The sequence below is a fragment of the Penicillium chermesinum genome (genome assembly GCF_028974085.1).
Source record: "Penicillium chermesinum strain IBT 19713 chromosome Unknown utg000004l:1.0-3345178.0:1.0-3348027.0, whole genome shotgun sequence".
In the NCBI taxonomy this organism is placed as follows: domain Eukaryota; kingdom Fungi; phylum Ascomycota; class Eurotiomycetes; order Eurotiales; family Aspergillaceae; genus Penicillium; species Penicillium chermesinum.
This window is the reverse complement of record NW_026695314.1, coordinates 649807-664552: the sequence shown is the minus strand read 5'-3', so window position 1 is coordinate 664552 and position 14746 is coordinate 649807. Positions and strand designations below refer to the sequence as shown.

At 48.1% G+C, this 14746-nt stretch overlaps 4 protein-coding genes across 4 annotated transcripts; 1 reads left to right on the top strand and 3 right to left on the bottom strand.

Moving 5' to 3' along the window:
• Positions 1-93: 93 nt before the first annotated feature.
• On the bottom strand, positions 94-2374 carry N7468_005139 (uncharacterized protein; the record flags this gene model as incomplete). Its single annotated transcript, XM_058474436.1, has 4 exons — positions 94-170; positions 226-1025; positions 1085-1811; positions 1861-2374. 4 exons carry the CDS (start codon positions 2372-2374, stop codon positions 94-96), a joined length of 2118 nt encoding a protein of 705 aa, XP_058330176.1.
• A 3791-nt stretch (positions 2375-6165) lies between these two features.
• On the bottom strand, positions 6166-8358 carry N7468_005138 (NAD(P)/FAD-dependent oxidoreductase; the record flags this gene model as incomplete). Its single annotated transcript, XM_058474435.1, has 12 exons — positions 6166-6447; positions 6506-6542; positions 6599-6657; positions 6717-6749; positions 6803-6938; positions 7006-7043; positions 7103-7172; positions 7228-7393; positions 7443-7617; positions 7665-7802; positions 7865-8096; positions 8147-8358. The coding sequence occupies 12 exons, from the start codon at positions 8356-8358 to the stop codon at positions 6166-6168; spliced, it is 1578 nt and encodes a 525-aa protein (XP_058330175.1).
• A 1166-nt stretch (positions 8359-9524) lies between these two features.
• Positions 9525-10436, bottom strand: N7468_005137 (ankyrin repeat domain-containing protein; the record flags this gene model as incomplete). The annotated part of the gene is made up of 1 exon (XM_058474434.1): positions 9525-10436. One exon carries the CDS (start codon positions 10434-10436, stop codon positions 9525-9527), a length of 912 nt encoding a protein of 303 aa, XP_058330174.1.
• A 1128-nt stretch (positions 10437-11564) lies between these two features.
• N7468_005136 (fungal specific transcription factor domain-containing protein) lies at positions 11565-14128 on the top strand (the record flags this gene model as incomplete). Its single annotated transcript, XM_058474433.1, has 10 exons — positions 11565-11570; positions 11626-11684; positions 11738-11769; positions 11822-11867; positions 11917-11941; positions 12219-12520; positions 12922-13059; positions 13111-13171; positions 13222-13436; positions 13486-14128. The coding sequence occupies 10 exons, from the start codon at positions 11565-11567 to the stop codon at positions 14126-14128; spliced, it is 1527 nt and encodes a 508-aa protein (XP_058330173.1).
• Between the last annotated feature and the right edge of the window lie 618 nt (positions 14129-14746).

Below are 14746 nucleotides of genomic sequence, written 5' to 3'. Positions count from 1 at the left end.
CCCTCCTCCTCCTCCTCCTCCTCCTCCACAGCCAACACCACCAGCGCCTATAACTAAGTCAGTATCATGCATCAGGCGAAAAGAATCTCCGAGCTACTTACCACAAGCAGCACTCCCTCCTGCGCAAGCAGCCCCAGAGCCAATACCACCACAAGAACCAGCAGCAACACCTTTAAGAGTCAGTACAACCTCTCTCCATAACGCAAAGGAATCAGCTGAACATACCTCCCCCACAAGTCCCTGAGCAACAATTTCCAACAGCTCCAGCCCCAGTACTCATACAGCTAGGATTGCAAGCATACGAATCAGCGCTAATCCCCGGGTCACACATATACGGCGCGTAGTACGGCACATAAAGCGGATACCCCCAAGCCAGCGGCGAATAATACAGCGGCTCAGCTATCCCATCCCCTTTCCTCTGCCCCTTCTTCGCACGCCGCACAGACTTCTCGTAGTTCCTCTGCAGCCGCATGCGCTGCAACGTTCCCAGCTGGGGATTGCCGTCCGTCCCGACCGTCGGCCGCACCGCGTTGTGCGCCGAGATGTGCGGGTTGCGCTCCGGATCGGCCGAGATGTCGGCGCGGTCGTGCAGTGAGTTCGCGTTGGTGCGCGCGCGCGCGGCCGAGCCCAGCGGGAGTAGTCTGTCGTAGAGGTCCGGGGCGCGGGTCGCCTCGCAGTACCAGCAGGTACACTCGGAGTAGATGCCGCCCTTCGTGGCACGGCGGTACATCTTGCTGGTCCACTCGAAGCCCTCGGAGAGCTTGTTCTCGTCGACTTTGTCGTCGTGGTCGATGAAGCGCTTCATGACGGCGGACAGGGTCGTCGTGTAGGCGTAGTAACGGCGCGGCATCAGTTGGTGGGTGTGCCAAGCGAGGTCGACATCGAGGGTAGGCACGGCCAGTTTGAGTGGGTGGTCGAGCATGATGCGGAGGAAGATGGTATATTTCTTGATGAGGCGGTCGGCCGTGTCGAGGACGGTGGGCGAGTGCAGCCAGTCGATGTTGTCCATTTTTGGACAAAGGTGCCTTGGCGGATCACGGCGCCGACGAGGTCGAGGGCGAAGGGGCTGAAGTTGTCCCAGTACCGCGACATCATGCGGCGGAAGAACATCTTGTAGCCTGGTTTGGCGGAGCCGAGGCCTAAGGATTTGAGGATTTTGGTGTTTAGGATTCTGGGCTCGAGGTGCGAGCGCAGGTCGTCGATACTCCGGCACATGTTGCTCTGGGGGCTGGTGAAATCGATGGTTTCCTGACCAATGGCTTTCATGATGATATTGGGGAACATCATGTTCGTGTGGGATAAGGCGCTTCCGCGCTTGGGTTTGCCCCTGGGTATGCCATTCGAGTCGAGAACAGTGCCTGGCATTGGCTCCTTCTGGCGGATGAGGTGGATTAGATCCTGGCGAAACTTGTTCACTTTGAGTCGGTCATGAGTTAATTCGAACGAACAATGATAGCATTTGGCTCCAAATTTATTATCGGCATAACCCGTGCTTTCTTTAAAGGCTTTTTCGAGACTATCTCCAAACTTGGGGCGGGTCCACGGAACGGCGGTTTCGAGTGAACAAGCCGGGCATTGGAGCTGTTTTGTCGATGGATCATCTAGGTTGTGCCATTTGAGCTGGGCCTTCTTTTCGAACTTCTTCTTGCACTTGTCGCTCACTGTGTATTCGAGCGAACGATCATCAATACAATCATTGACAGGCTTGAATGGAAAGCCGGTGCGCCAGGTACTCATCCTGCCGTATCGAATACAGTCTTCCAGGAAGTTCCGCGGATTCAGCATATGAGAGTGCCATACCATCAGGATATCTAGATGATGTTAGTTTTTATCTAGCAGAAAGGTGATGTTGGAACTTACCAATCGGAGGCAAATTGTTCGTGCTCCAGGATATATCCGAGGCTTTATCAGGACTTGTGATTTGTTCATAATGCTCATCTTTAACCATTTTCAGCGTTGCCCGGCTTTGGGACACCGGCAGGCAATTAAACCACCAGGCGGTATATCTATCGGCCGCACGAGCAGTATAGACAGCCCAGCGCTTCTCTTTGATTTTCGCACGGGCTGCATTTTGATCCGTTGGCTGGGAGAATTTCCCATCAACATCGGAGTTGTTGATACCGAATAGGCCATCGGTGTTGGAAATAACATCTCGTAGATCGGCGAGAACAGCGAGGAATTTGAGATGGGCCACACACTGGTCGCGGGTGACAGTTTTGCCGATTCCACCCGATGACGCCTCCAGATTTAGCTTCGGTAGTTCCAAAGCGATCTGCTCGACAGGGTCTTCTCTATCGTAAGAAGGGGGCCGTTCATTAGAGCTGGATGGACCAGCGGGTGCCTCTTTGGACTTGTCGTCCGTAGGTGCCCCCATGTTTGCAGTTGATAGAGAACAACAGATTATGGATTTCTTCAAGTTCAAAAAGTAGTCGGAAAATGGTTGATAAGTATCAGAAATGGGGGATCTATGACGCTAATAAATATTCGTAGAATCGGCCCCCGGTCTTGCACTGATAGTTGTCATCAGCAGATCAGAGTGTGGTATACGAGCACAAAGCTACCAGCAGCGATAAACCAAGTATCCACCCCCCAAAGAGCACCAATGACAGTCTTGCATGTTGTCAGCTCACGAAGAGAGGGGAACCGCCTCGGTAAGTCTTGCAGGACAAGGGCAAGGGGGATATGTGGCTCCACTTGTGGGCCCTAATACGCCCCGGCGGCCCAGAGGGCGGGGCACTTCATTTGCCCTATGATTCCCCGGAATTGAGCACAGCCCCCCCCCATGATCTGTTCTTGCGGCTCAGATAATCCAGACGGGGCAACGCTGTACGCCTTGTATGACTTCATCCATCCTGCATTATCTTGCCACTCTTTATCCGATTGGCCATGGAATTGCGCAGTTTTTCTGGAAGGTCGTGAACTTCTAGAAAGCCTCCACATTCCTTTTCAGGATCAACCAACCGCTTGAGATCTTCTCGGAGATCATAAGTACCAATCGGACTGACAGTGTTCAATCAGGACTCGACAACTACTAGTCGTTTGTGGGCGAATGGAGCTCTGTGAAGGGACTTACATGGCGCAGATATCGCCAATCCGTGTCGGTTGCTATTTCCTCGTTCCGTGGTTGGCTTCAACATGACAGCGACAAGTCATCAATTTGAAGCGCCACAAATTGACCCAGGTCACGTAGATACTAAACTCCGCCCGAGGCTGATTCTCGACATCACTAGCATCGTTACGTCGAGATCATCACTGCAAGGCAATGGACGGTATTTCTCGGCAGCCACGCTTGGCTATTCTCGTGTTGCGGTTAGTCTCGCTAACAAGCAATTTTAGTAGGGCCCAGCTGCAGCATGAATGCTGGAAGTCAAAACATAACGATACTTGCTTGTAGTTGCATTTGGTAGTAGCATAGGATCATCACTATGCGGCATATTCATTCCATAGATATGTTGATTAATAGAGATTGATCCAAATGTGACATAGGTAGGAGAAATTCCATTTGTATACTAAGCTAGGCGTAAGGTGAAAGTCCGGCGGAACTGCGCAGAACTTGGAGTGGTTCGGGCTGCCTGAGAAAAAGCTGAATCAAGGATGTAGATCGCACTAAGTAGATTCTGGCGAATGAAATAGAGTCCGGTGGTTCCAAATATTATCTGGTGGAGGCGAATCGCTCTCTGGTGAAAGCCGACCGTACCCAGGTGAAGAGATCCACATCCTGGTGACACCGCCTTTTAGAGTCAAGGGGGCTTGTCCATTAAACTTCTCGAATGGATACCATGAGGCCCCCTAGGGTCTTTCACGATAATCCTTCTCAACGAACCTATGGAAACCGTTCGATACACGAAGCCGGCTGTATGGCGCCAAGAACTAGAGAAGCAATATTGGTCGGAATTGCCCCGGGCGAGCTTTTATGATAAGAGAAGTTGTTCCTGTCGCACCATGTTACATTGCTGCGATAAGCCTTTCCCCAACAGTACCAAGCTCCAATGAGGAACATTTTCCAAGGTCACTTATTGGAGAACACAAAGCCCAGTCGTCCATAGGGCGAGCGAGCATGATCCAAGGAGATAAGTATACATGTCTTCTTTCCTCCCAACCGTAGCCTATCCTGCTTCCGAAGGCCCACTGGAGCAAAGTTATAACTTCTACTCTTCCTTTTAGCTCGCGCGATCTTCCTCGCTATTGCTGTGATATTCAGATGATAACCGAAACAGAAACGTACGAATCATATCAAAGCTTTATGGCGAGTCTATGGTCACATTACAACTACTATTCAGGCTCGGAAAAAGTGCCAGCATAGCCGGCATTCTGACAAAGTATTGGTGTTTTTGTCGATGAATGGAGATAGCAATTTACCACTTGATTTTTACATCTACGCAATGCTTTGCTATACATAATACAACTTTGTAATACTCCTCTTATCGTCATCTAGTAGCGCTTGTGTCCAGACAATTTGATGCTTTTTCAAGGGCCCTCGCGGCAAATGGAGAAGTCAGAGTAGTCAGTAACATAGCTCGGAAGAACGGATATTCAAATTAGATAGCGCAAAAAGGAATAGAACTTAAGGGAAAATGCAAAAATTCAATTCGTCCAATTTTTTCAAAATGCTCCAAAAATCTCTCGAAAGTCATTTGCAAGGGCGTAGCTTCTTTCGAAAACGCCGTAAAGCCCTTCTGGTAAAGGTGTACATTCCCGTTTCCAGGCTCGTTCAAGCAAATTCCGAAGATTTGTTAGATAAATGAAGTTGAAGTTTCTAAGCAGATAGACAGCGTAGGTAAGTTCAAAGAGTCTAACAACAGATCTGCTGTGTCTCTTCAAGAAATTCAATCCGCAAATCATCGGGTCCACCATCATCAGAAGTACTCCCTCGAGCAATTGCTCTTCCCAGTCCTTAAGTCGTATCATCGTTCCGGATATCATACATACCGCCCACTTCGTAGAGGTCTTCAAGATTTTGCATAGGTGACTAAATATACCGAGGGATAGAATCCATAGTCCTCGTCCAGTTCTGAAGAGTAAATAGCCTACTTTGTTCTCAATCTGTTTCATTGGGCGCAAAAATAGTAGAAAGACTATCCGCCAGGCGAGATATGAAATTTCCGCTATCCTGCTCATGGCTCTCCATAAGTAACGGCCTATCCCTGCCAGTCGCCGGAATATAGCAACGTACAGCTGGTGTAGAGGCCTCCAAGGCCATGCCCAAGAGGACATTTCTATGGCCAAGGCTCGAATCCCAGCGTAAGTGCTTACAATCGAGACGATAACGCCAATTATCCCGGTGGGACCGCCATACCTATGCAGTAACTCTTCGAGCTCTTCTCGTAATAGACCATGAACATCTAAACTCTCTTGTTCGAGCTCCGCTGTCGATTGTTCAGACATCTCTGGTCGGTTAGGCATCAGCTGAGTAGATCGAGATGGCTTTTGAGGTAAAGTTTTATTGAATATGACTCTCTGTCTTGAAGAGTTTCTTATTTAGACAAAGGGGCTTTAGATGATGACTGTGATCGACGACGGTGTGTTGGTTTTGGCTAAACTGGCTACTTGGATAGGTGTCCTGCTTTATAGCATTCCTCCTGAATGGACTCAAGTTATTGCTGGAGATCATGCTAGCTAAGCCAAATAATTGCAAGGTTAATATCAGCAGGCTTACCTCAATATATGAACTGTAAGGCGACTGTCAGAGCCTCTGATGGGTGGATCATCGGGTATGCGTCAGTTCTTTTACAGATTCGCTTTGAAATGGGGAAGTGTCGCCGCAAAATTGAGGTTGAATATTTGAATGGCTTATCGAGTTTCGGACAGTCTGAAAGCAATAAGATAACTATCACGATAATTATGAATGGATTGGGAATCAAAGACGGCAGTCTCAGGCTGAACCAGGCATTGTACCACAAGTCCAGAATCCGATAGTTAGGATAGTGTGTTTTGTCTGCCGAAGTCCATTGAATAATGCCTGGTACAATGGGAAGTCACAAATTCAAGGAATTATGATTCAAGGGGGATCTACAAAGGGCTTTGATGTGGTGTATGGCTTCAGTGGGAGACATCAATACGGACAACACGAAGATCTATTATTATCCGGGCTACAGATCATAACTGATTACCGATTGAATGCAAAATATGATTCAAACTAATAGCGGATGATCTGTCTTATTTCGTTTACTTGCTAGGGAATTCGTCAATATCCTTGTAACCCAGGTTTACAAAAAGCTCTCGGTAGGGAACTTGAAATCTTCGGCTAGTTATTGGCTCTTCGGTTAGTAACGCTTCGTATATCAATGGCTTGTAACACTTACGCTTTGCCAGCTCTAGCTTGGACATCTCACGAGGGCCATTCTCACCCTCTTCCAGTCCATTGCATGGCTTCCCCTCCTGGACTGACCGCCACTTCCAGAGTGGGGTGAAGCGGTCTGGTGTTTTCTCCAGTTGGTTCTTCACGTACTAAACGAGAGCGACTTTAAGCTTTGCAGTTATTAGGACCTCTACTCCCAATACTTACCTTGCCCAGAATTGGAAGGAATTTGAATCCATGGCCACTGTGAAGCTTTATTAGAAGAAATATTCCTCCTTGCCCTTTGCGGATACAACTTACGAGCCACCAGTGCAGATAAACAGGGAGTCGGAATAGCCAGGAACGTAGTCAATAACAAACTATAGCTTGTTAGAGCTTCCTGCCGGGTGTCTATCCTTGATTATCGATGTTGCCTCACCTCGTTGTCAATACTATCCGTATACCAGCATAACTAGCATTCATTAGCACGGCCAATTCAACCCTCTGCGAAGGTGGAAAACCCACCCGGCTATCAGTGAAGCCAATTTCTTTCAGTTCAGGGAAGAGACCACCGATCACTCGCTTCATACGCTGGAGTCCGTACAAAGGAACAGTGTTGATCGGCTCTGAGCTATACTTCGTCCGCGGGGTTGAAATTCGCCTAGGAAGCCATATGGCAATTAGCAAAGTAATCAAATGGTATAGCAATTGCTATGGCCAAAACAAACAATTTATTTTCTTTTGGGTGATCCTGGAAGTTTGTGAACTGCCGAAGTGGAATTCCTTTAGCACATATAGCCTGGAGATGAATAGAAGTTAGAATACCTTCCGAGCTCGGAATCCGAACTTCAGCCGTCCTTCTCTGGTTATTGGGAAGCCGCCTCCCTCATAAGCCCTAAATGACAGTTATTTCATATTTAAAAAGCCTAAAATCTGATCTTGACACATACGAGTCTCCTTCCCCTTCCAAAAAGCGCCAAATGGGGAAGTTGTCGGGATGAAATCGCTCTCGAAGATCTTGCCTATTACTCGGAACATCGATAAACATCAGTGTTCCCATCGTGGCTTCAACAGAGCGATGAGCTTCGGGAACCACAGATGATGACCAAGGGCCACCTACTCATATTATTAATGTTTGACGGCGTACTAGTAGTAACATACTCACAGGCGACGATAATAATGTCAGCAAAATGGCTCTGACCATCACGGGTTTGAATCCCTTGTACCCGCTTTCCCTGGCTCGATTGATCGATAAGCAGACGTTCGAGTTCTCCTTTAGGGCGGCCTAGAACGAATTTCACACCGGCCTTCAGACATAAATGACGCGCGTATACACATGCCTTTCTCCAATCAGCTATCCTGCTGGACATCCAAGTTACGATCTTACCTTGTCCGCAAGGGTGACTCCGGATCCCGCATCGAGAAAGCCATTCGTTCGGTTATTTCTGAAATGGTCGAATAGATGGTGTTTCTTAGCCCACTCTGGGCCCAAGTCCGCGGCGCGTTTTTCGTCTTCAGGGCTATCCTGTTCAAACAGTCAATATCATATGGATCCAATCCCGCGTTGTCTTGGGATTCGGAGTCTACCTTCACAAATTGGAGGTCACGGAAACTAGGCGCAGTGTCTTTCATAATCTTAAGGTTCTCAACATAACGATCGATCATTTCAGGGCCATCTGCCAGATGGTAAACTCCACAAAGATGCAACAACTGATCCTGCGGGGTGAGTGGTTCTGGAAGTTCAGATGGGCTGCTCTGCCTTATCTCTTTGTTCCATTGAAGCCAAATATTTCTAGCTTCCAAAGCAAGGTCTTGGGAGCTACAGTCGGCGTTATTAGCTGTTTTTCGTTTCCTGGAAGGGGGACTCACTGGGTTTGCTGTCCATATGTAGCGCGAAAGATCTTATTGATATCAGCAGAGGCTCCATCGCAGTTACTAGACGGGTTGTATAAATCTTTTTCGAAGTCACACCGATCGAATATCATCACATCCTTGTAACCTCCGCGGGCGAGCCACAAAGCTGTGCTCAGTCCAAACACGCCACCGCCAACAATGATGACCCGAGAATCTGGTGTAGTCATCTTGGAGTTGGATATGGGCCTTAAATAGTTCAAACCAAGATCAAGAGTGATGCCAGAGCAAATATCTTATGGACACGGTGGTAGGGGACGGAAACGACCTATTGCAGCAGAGTTCTGCGGGGGTATTTCAAGTCTCAACGCTCTCAACGGAATTACCGAGCTGGGTAGTTTCTTCTTGGGACTGTGGTACAAAGCAAAAAGGCCTGGTATTACCGCTCCTCAATTCCTATTGCTTTGCAAAACAGCTCCTCCGAATGATGGGTGATGGCCACGGAGATGCTCTGTTTACAACGCCATGTATCTGAGGGGCGGAAGAAGCCGCCGCTGCGGGATTTCCGTCCTTGACGGTTCAAAGCTTCTACGATCCGCAGCCTTGGATCTTCAACGATCGAAACGGTCACGAAAATGGTTTAGGGACTCTTCGTGCACTAGGATTGAGTGATACGGTGCCAATTTGGTTTTTCTCCGTGACAAAACATCGTCTTTTTCTCGAAGAGACCTAACGCCCAGCTCTAAACCACAGCTGACGATGCGCTCATATTGAAAGACTGTCTCGCGAGGGCATATCAACGGAGGCATATCAACCAAGCCGCGTCGTGGAAAAACAGGCTAGGTGGCTTGATCACAAAGATGATGCCGGCACCATATTCCTTTGTTGGGCTCGAGCCTGTGCACTCTCTTCGGAAAATAGTTTATCTGGTCTCGAGAAAGTCATATAAGCTGCCGGCGAAAGTAAACATTCTTTTGGTGATATATCTTCCCAGCTTGCTGCTATTCACCGCGTAATAGCCCGATGGAAACTACATCTCAGACCAGTCGTATTGCTTGATTTCCTTCGCATCAACGTTTAGACATTCTCAATCCAAAGTATCTTCATCGTATTAACAAACCCCATCGCTGGATCAAGCAACTTGGCGCTTGTTCAGGCTTGCCCTTATTCGCCTTCTAATGAAAACAACACGACATTAGAGGTTTTCTCTCCCCGTTGTCAGGCGTGTAAACCTCATTCGGGGCACCGAGACTATCATCCTACCAACCCCTGTTCGCATAGTGCTTGTATGAGTGCAGAGCAGTTCCTCTCTTTTGCAAGGTCAAGAGCACTTTTTCCACTTGCTGTTTTTGCGTCGATGTCAACACCAGCATCAATGAGGAGTCTTGCTTTCTTATCAGGTTCGTCTACTGACGGATCGCCAGAAATTAAGTGCAATGCGGTCTCGCCAGCTCTTGTGGTTGCATTCACATTTGCACCGGCATCCACTAAAAGTCGGATTGATTGCTTTTTCTCCATACGCAGCTGCAAAATGCAATGGTGTTTTCCCTTCATCATCGGTGGCCTCGACGTCGGCATCGGCTCCGAGAGCGACACGCACTAGCTCCACGGAACTTTGAGCTGCCCGATGCATGAAAGTCTCCCCTCCCTCACCTTTCATAGACACATCCGCACCATGCTTGAGAAGCAATTTAGCGCAAGTTGGATCATCTCTGCCTGCACTATGTAGCACGGAATCTCCATTGTTGTTAACAGCATTCACGTCGGCTCCAGCCTCAAGAAGAGATTGAAAGATCTCGAGATGCTCATGACTAGCAGCAATGTGCAGCGCTGTGTTCCCGTAGCAGTCCCTCGCTGAGATATCGGACCCAGCGTCGATGAGGAGCTTTGCAATTTGTTGGTTCCCAAACAAAGCCACTACATGCAATGGTGTTTCGTGATCGATATTGCGTGCATTGATTTGAGCCCCAGATTTGAGGAGTAATTCTACCACCGTGACTGACTCCCCAGCAGCTGCATTGTGCAATGGCGTCACGCCGTCATAACTGGGCGCAGAAACATTCGCTCCGGCGTGGATCAGAAGTCGTGTGGCTGCCTCATTGCCTGTCTGGACAGCGAGGTGAAGTGCAGTAAAATCACGAGAGGAGATCGTAGAAGAAAGGTCCGCTCCATCCCGGATTAGCACTTCGAGGAGCTCGGTATCCCCTTCGATAACAGCGTGATGCACAGATCTCACTTGGCTCTCTGGCGCCTGATCACCATCGTTTTTGCCGCAAGAACATTTATGAAGAGGCTCCATATCAGCCATTCTATTCGCTGAAACAGAATAGATTCACATACGTTGGGGATAGGAGAGGAAGGGGGAAGGACGTTGCCGGATTTGCAACGCACTCTAGAGTGAATAGAGAGAATGTGAATTTTGGATGTGGTTCTTTATAACTTGAGCTTTCCAGGGCCCACTTCGGTAGTGGGCTGAGCAAATGCGACCTCAAATTTATTGGCGCAGCCATGGAACCCCGGCTCCCAGTTCTCTTTCATCGCTAGGCAGCAGAGAAGATGCTCGACATCAGTTTTACCTCGCTCTCTTTTCTTGCAATGTGTCACAGCGCCCCACCTTCACTTTAGGCAAAGATCCTATCATGCAACTAATCTTCGATGAGCCATGATAGATTACCGAGCCCTGGAACGTAGTTTGTCGGACCAGCCATCCATCCTAAGGATCACACTGCTTAACAATGATCGACAATGTTTGTAGAGATATTCAAGGGGTCACGTGTATGTTACATGCCCTGGGGAGATGGGAGTCAGTTAATGCGGGGTTAACGCACCAAATTCCACCAACATCCGCAATGGGTTGTGGTTGGGTAAGAGAAGCGATAACCGATTTTTGTTTCATCCAATCAGATCCATTTGATAACTCGACGGCCTCACGTGGATTTCCTAGTGGCGGCGGGCTCGGTTTGATACGAGGAGACACGTTAGACCCGTTGCTCCACTCCCGATTTAATTTCCTACATTCCATCTTTCGCGAGGATTCGTCAGTCTGCGCAACATGGAACTTATAAGGCTTTAGCGCATCATTCCATTACATCATTTACAAACTTGAAGCTCCTGCTAAAAGAGCCAAAGTATTGCGGCTACACATTCCCGGCGTGCTTGTTCTCACACCCTTCATCCCGAAAAGACCGAGAAAGCAAGTGGAATTTCTTGAGCCCTGTTCATTCCCAATGTAAAAGGCGTACCTCCCGATCTCTGCGCATTTGACTAAAGTTTTTGTGCTTAGTTGACTTGGCGTTGGTTTTTCCAACTGATCTGGAAATAGTATAGCCAGCCATCATGCCAGACGCCGACTCTATGGATCCGAAAACGCCAGCTGGGCAGCGGGCTTTTCAGAGGCCTACCAGGAACCCGAGTAGCGTCCAGAGAAGAAGCACCAATGCCTGTAAGTTTTGACTAAGTATCTTATTCGACACAGTTGAACTAATATTCGCGTGCAGGTCGCCGATGCAAGCGAAGGAAGATTAAATGCCATTACAACCCCCCAGGAGTATAACAGGTAACGACGGGAAATGCATATTCTCATAGCCCATTTGACTCATACTCGTGCAGCCGTTGTGTTGCGTGCTCAAAAGCCCACTCAGGTTAGTACTGTTCTCTTGACTTCAATCAGAACGGCACTAACAGACTCCTAAGAATGCCTGTTTGATTCTCCGCCGGACGGGGTGCTCAGGGGACACGCGTAAGTTTGCCATCCTTCATCTCAACAGCGGAAAATTGACATTTGATAGATATGTGGCCACTTTGGAAGCCCGTGTAAGAGAACTTGAGAGCGAACTACGTACGAAGTATGAATTGGGAAGTGGCGGAAGTCATTCAAATTCCACTATAAACACGGGATTCTCGGAATCGCAAGTTCATAGCAGAGGGATATCCACGACTGCTCAGCCTTTTCAAGAATATGGAGAGGCCATCAATGGATCTTACCAGGTAATGTCGCTCTCGGGGCCAAAGAGATCTGTCTTTCGAGCCTATAAGCTTCTCTTTCTGCCTCTGGATACTTCGACCGGGGATCTTACTAACAGCCTTGCAGTATGTAGCAGAACAAGATAAACCACAGGGTTCTCTAAATACTCCACAGATGCCGAGGTCAGATATAGCGGTTTTGGATATCCTTCCAGAAAAGACTTTTGATTCAGCCGGAAAGGGTGCTACCCTTCCTGCACTTCCATCAGACGCCAGCTCTAGAGACTTGGTGGATGCAGTCTACTTTTACACCCAAGCGCGTTACTGCATAATTGATTGGGGTCGGTTGCGAGAATGGCACCGAGATAGGGCCACAATTGCCTATACAACGGACGACGGCCCGGTCGATTCCCAAACAGGTATCCTAGCGTGAGATGAGGGTGTATATTGGGGCTAACGACTTGGTAGGAGCCTTCTTCTTGTGGATTATCTACGCTATCGGGGCTTGCTTAATTCCAAACTCAGAGAGCTCCACTGAGGTGAGAAATGCCTACTCCTTTGCGAGTATATATATGCTGAAACTGTCTCTTTTTCAAGTCGTATTTTGCACGTGCCCGAAAGTACATACCGGCGGTTATATCGCTGCAGGACTTGACTACGGTCCAGGCACTGCTATGCTTAACACAATATTATTTCCGAGCTCCAGTAAGTACTCTTTACCGGTATGACTACTATCAACATGTCAAAGCTAACGCATATAGAATGATTCTCCAATATGGTCAGGAGAGACTCCCAACTCTACCAACCTGTGTTACTGACATTTGTCCCAGGGATCTTGTGGGGGTCACTATACGCCTATGCGTCAAGATGAAATATCACCGGAAAAAGCCTGTGGACTCGCATTCAACGAGTCCATATGATGTTGAGCTACAGAAGAGGTTCTTCTGGTGTGCATATTGCTTTGACCGGTTCGTCAACCAGATCCGTGTCTTGAACATCTACTGACCTTGTCATGATAGGCTAGTGTCCATGCTATCCAAACTCCCTTTTGCTATCAGCGACCGTGATATCGATGTGGAGGTTTGTGCAAGTACACTGTCACCTTTATCGGGGTTTTAACAATACGACAGACGCCAGTTGACATCAACGACACTTGTACCGATGGGCAGAAGATCAGAAATCTTCAACTGAAGCAAGAGTCTGGGGATCGTGAAACTGGCAGTGCGGCTGTAGCTACTACGGTATTCCTTTCTGTTAAGCCCAACGTGATCTTGAATACTTACGTCTGTCAGATGACTGCCGCGATACATCATTTGAGAATTTACCGAATCAGGTCTCGGATATTGTAAGTTTCATTCGTGAATTCCACATTTACTAATACTAACCGATAATAGAACTCAATCTACTGGTATTAATGGCCATGCACCTTCTTTGTCTGATGTGGAAAGATTCCTCTTTGAACTCGATACATGGAGGCAGGAAGCGCCTCTGCGACAAGATTCACAAAATTTTCCTCAACAAAACCCCGATCGGGTGCAAGCAAATTACTTCCAAGCTGTCCTAACATTGATAAGACCGGTCCTCAAAAGTGATGATGTTGAGCCTCAACTAATTGAGCTGTGTGTTGAGTTTGCAGCGGATGCATGTGAAGTAAGAAACAATCCCCAAGGCAGGAGAGACACCGCTAATGATGTTTTCCAGAGCGCTAAGGCTCTGAGTCTAAACCCCCTTACCCTTCCAGACCGAATCACAGTATACCATTGCTTCTATGGCGGAATCACTCTGCTGCAATGTTTAGCCATCAAGCCAACGGTGTTGACGCCTCGACGTGCCCATCAAGCCATCAGCGCGTGTCTGAGTGCATTGGCCGTCTATACCCGAGTTTTACCGGCCGTTGCTCCATTCCTAAGGCTTTACGAGGATGTCTCCAATCTTTTCCTCGGTGAAGATCATACATCGGAGATTCGTCCGGATTCGAAAGTGAGAGCGCTATTGAATAAAATTGTCTCTAGTGACCCGTCAGAGACACCAGGGTAGGCACAATATTGACACCTTCTGTTAGTCATAATAACAATTGATGCTGCAGGATCCTCAATTCCCTATCTCATCCAGACGACCAACAAATGACAGTGCCACCGTCACCTACCCGCCCAGAAGAAGAAGTATGTACTCCTCCAGACCTGGAGCATAAGACATCCGGCTAACTTATCGGTCTTTCAAGGTACCTCAGTACGATTCAATCCTTGGTGGACTATCATCTATTGTTCCAATCGACATGCCTTTGAGATATCTCACCACTCTATGCCACCGACGCCGAAATGATGGACATGTGGACGGACTCCTGGCTGAACAATTCATTACTCGAGTACCCTCAATGAGAGGTTTTCGCATTTCAAAGCATTATGTGGCGCAGGCATAATCTTGAAATCTTCTTTGTATCATTAGTTAGATTCATCCCTCGTACCACAATCATGACAATCTTTATCGTTCCAAGGGTTGAGGCCCACTTGAGGCCCACAGCCCAAGTTGGGCCCGGGGCCGATAGACTTGTGATTATGTCAGAATGCAACTTTCCGGAGTCACCTGATGGCTCCCCGCGCTGAGTCACGCACCGCATTGGATCGATTTGAGAGAATATGCAACTTTCTGCATTTG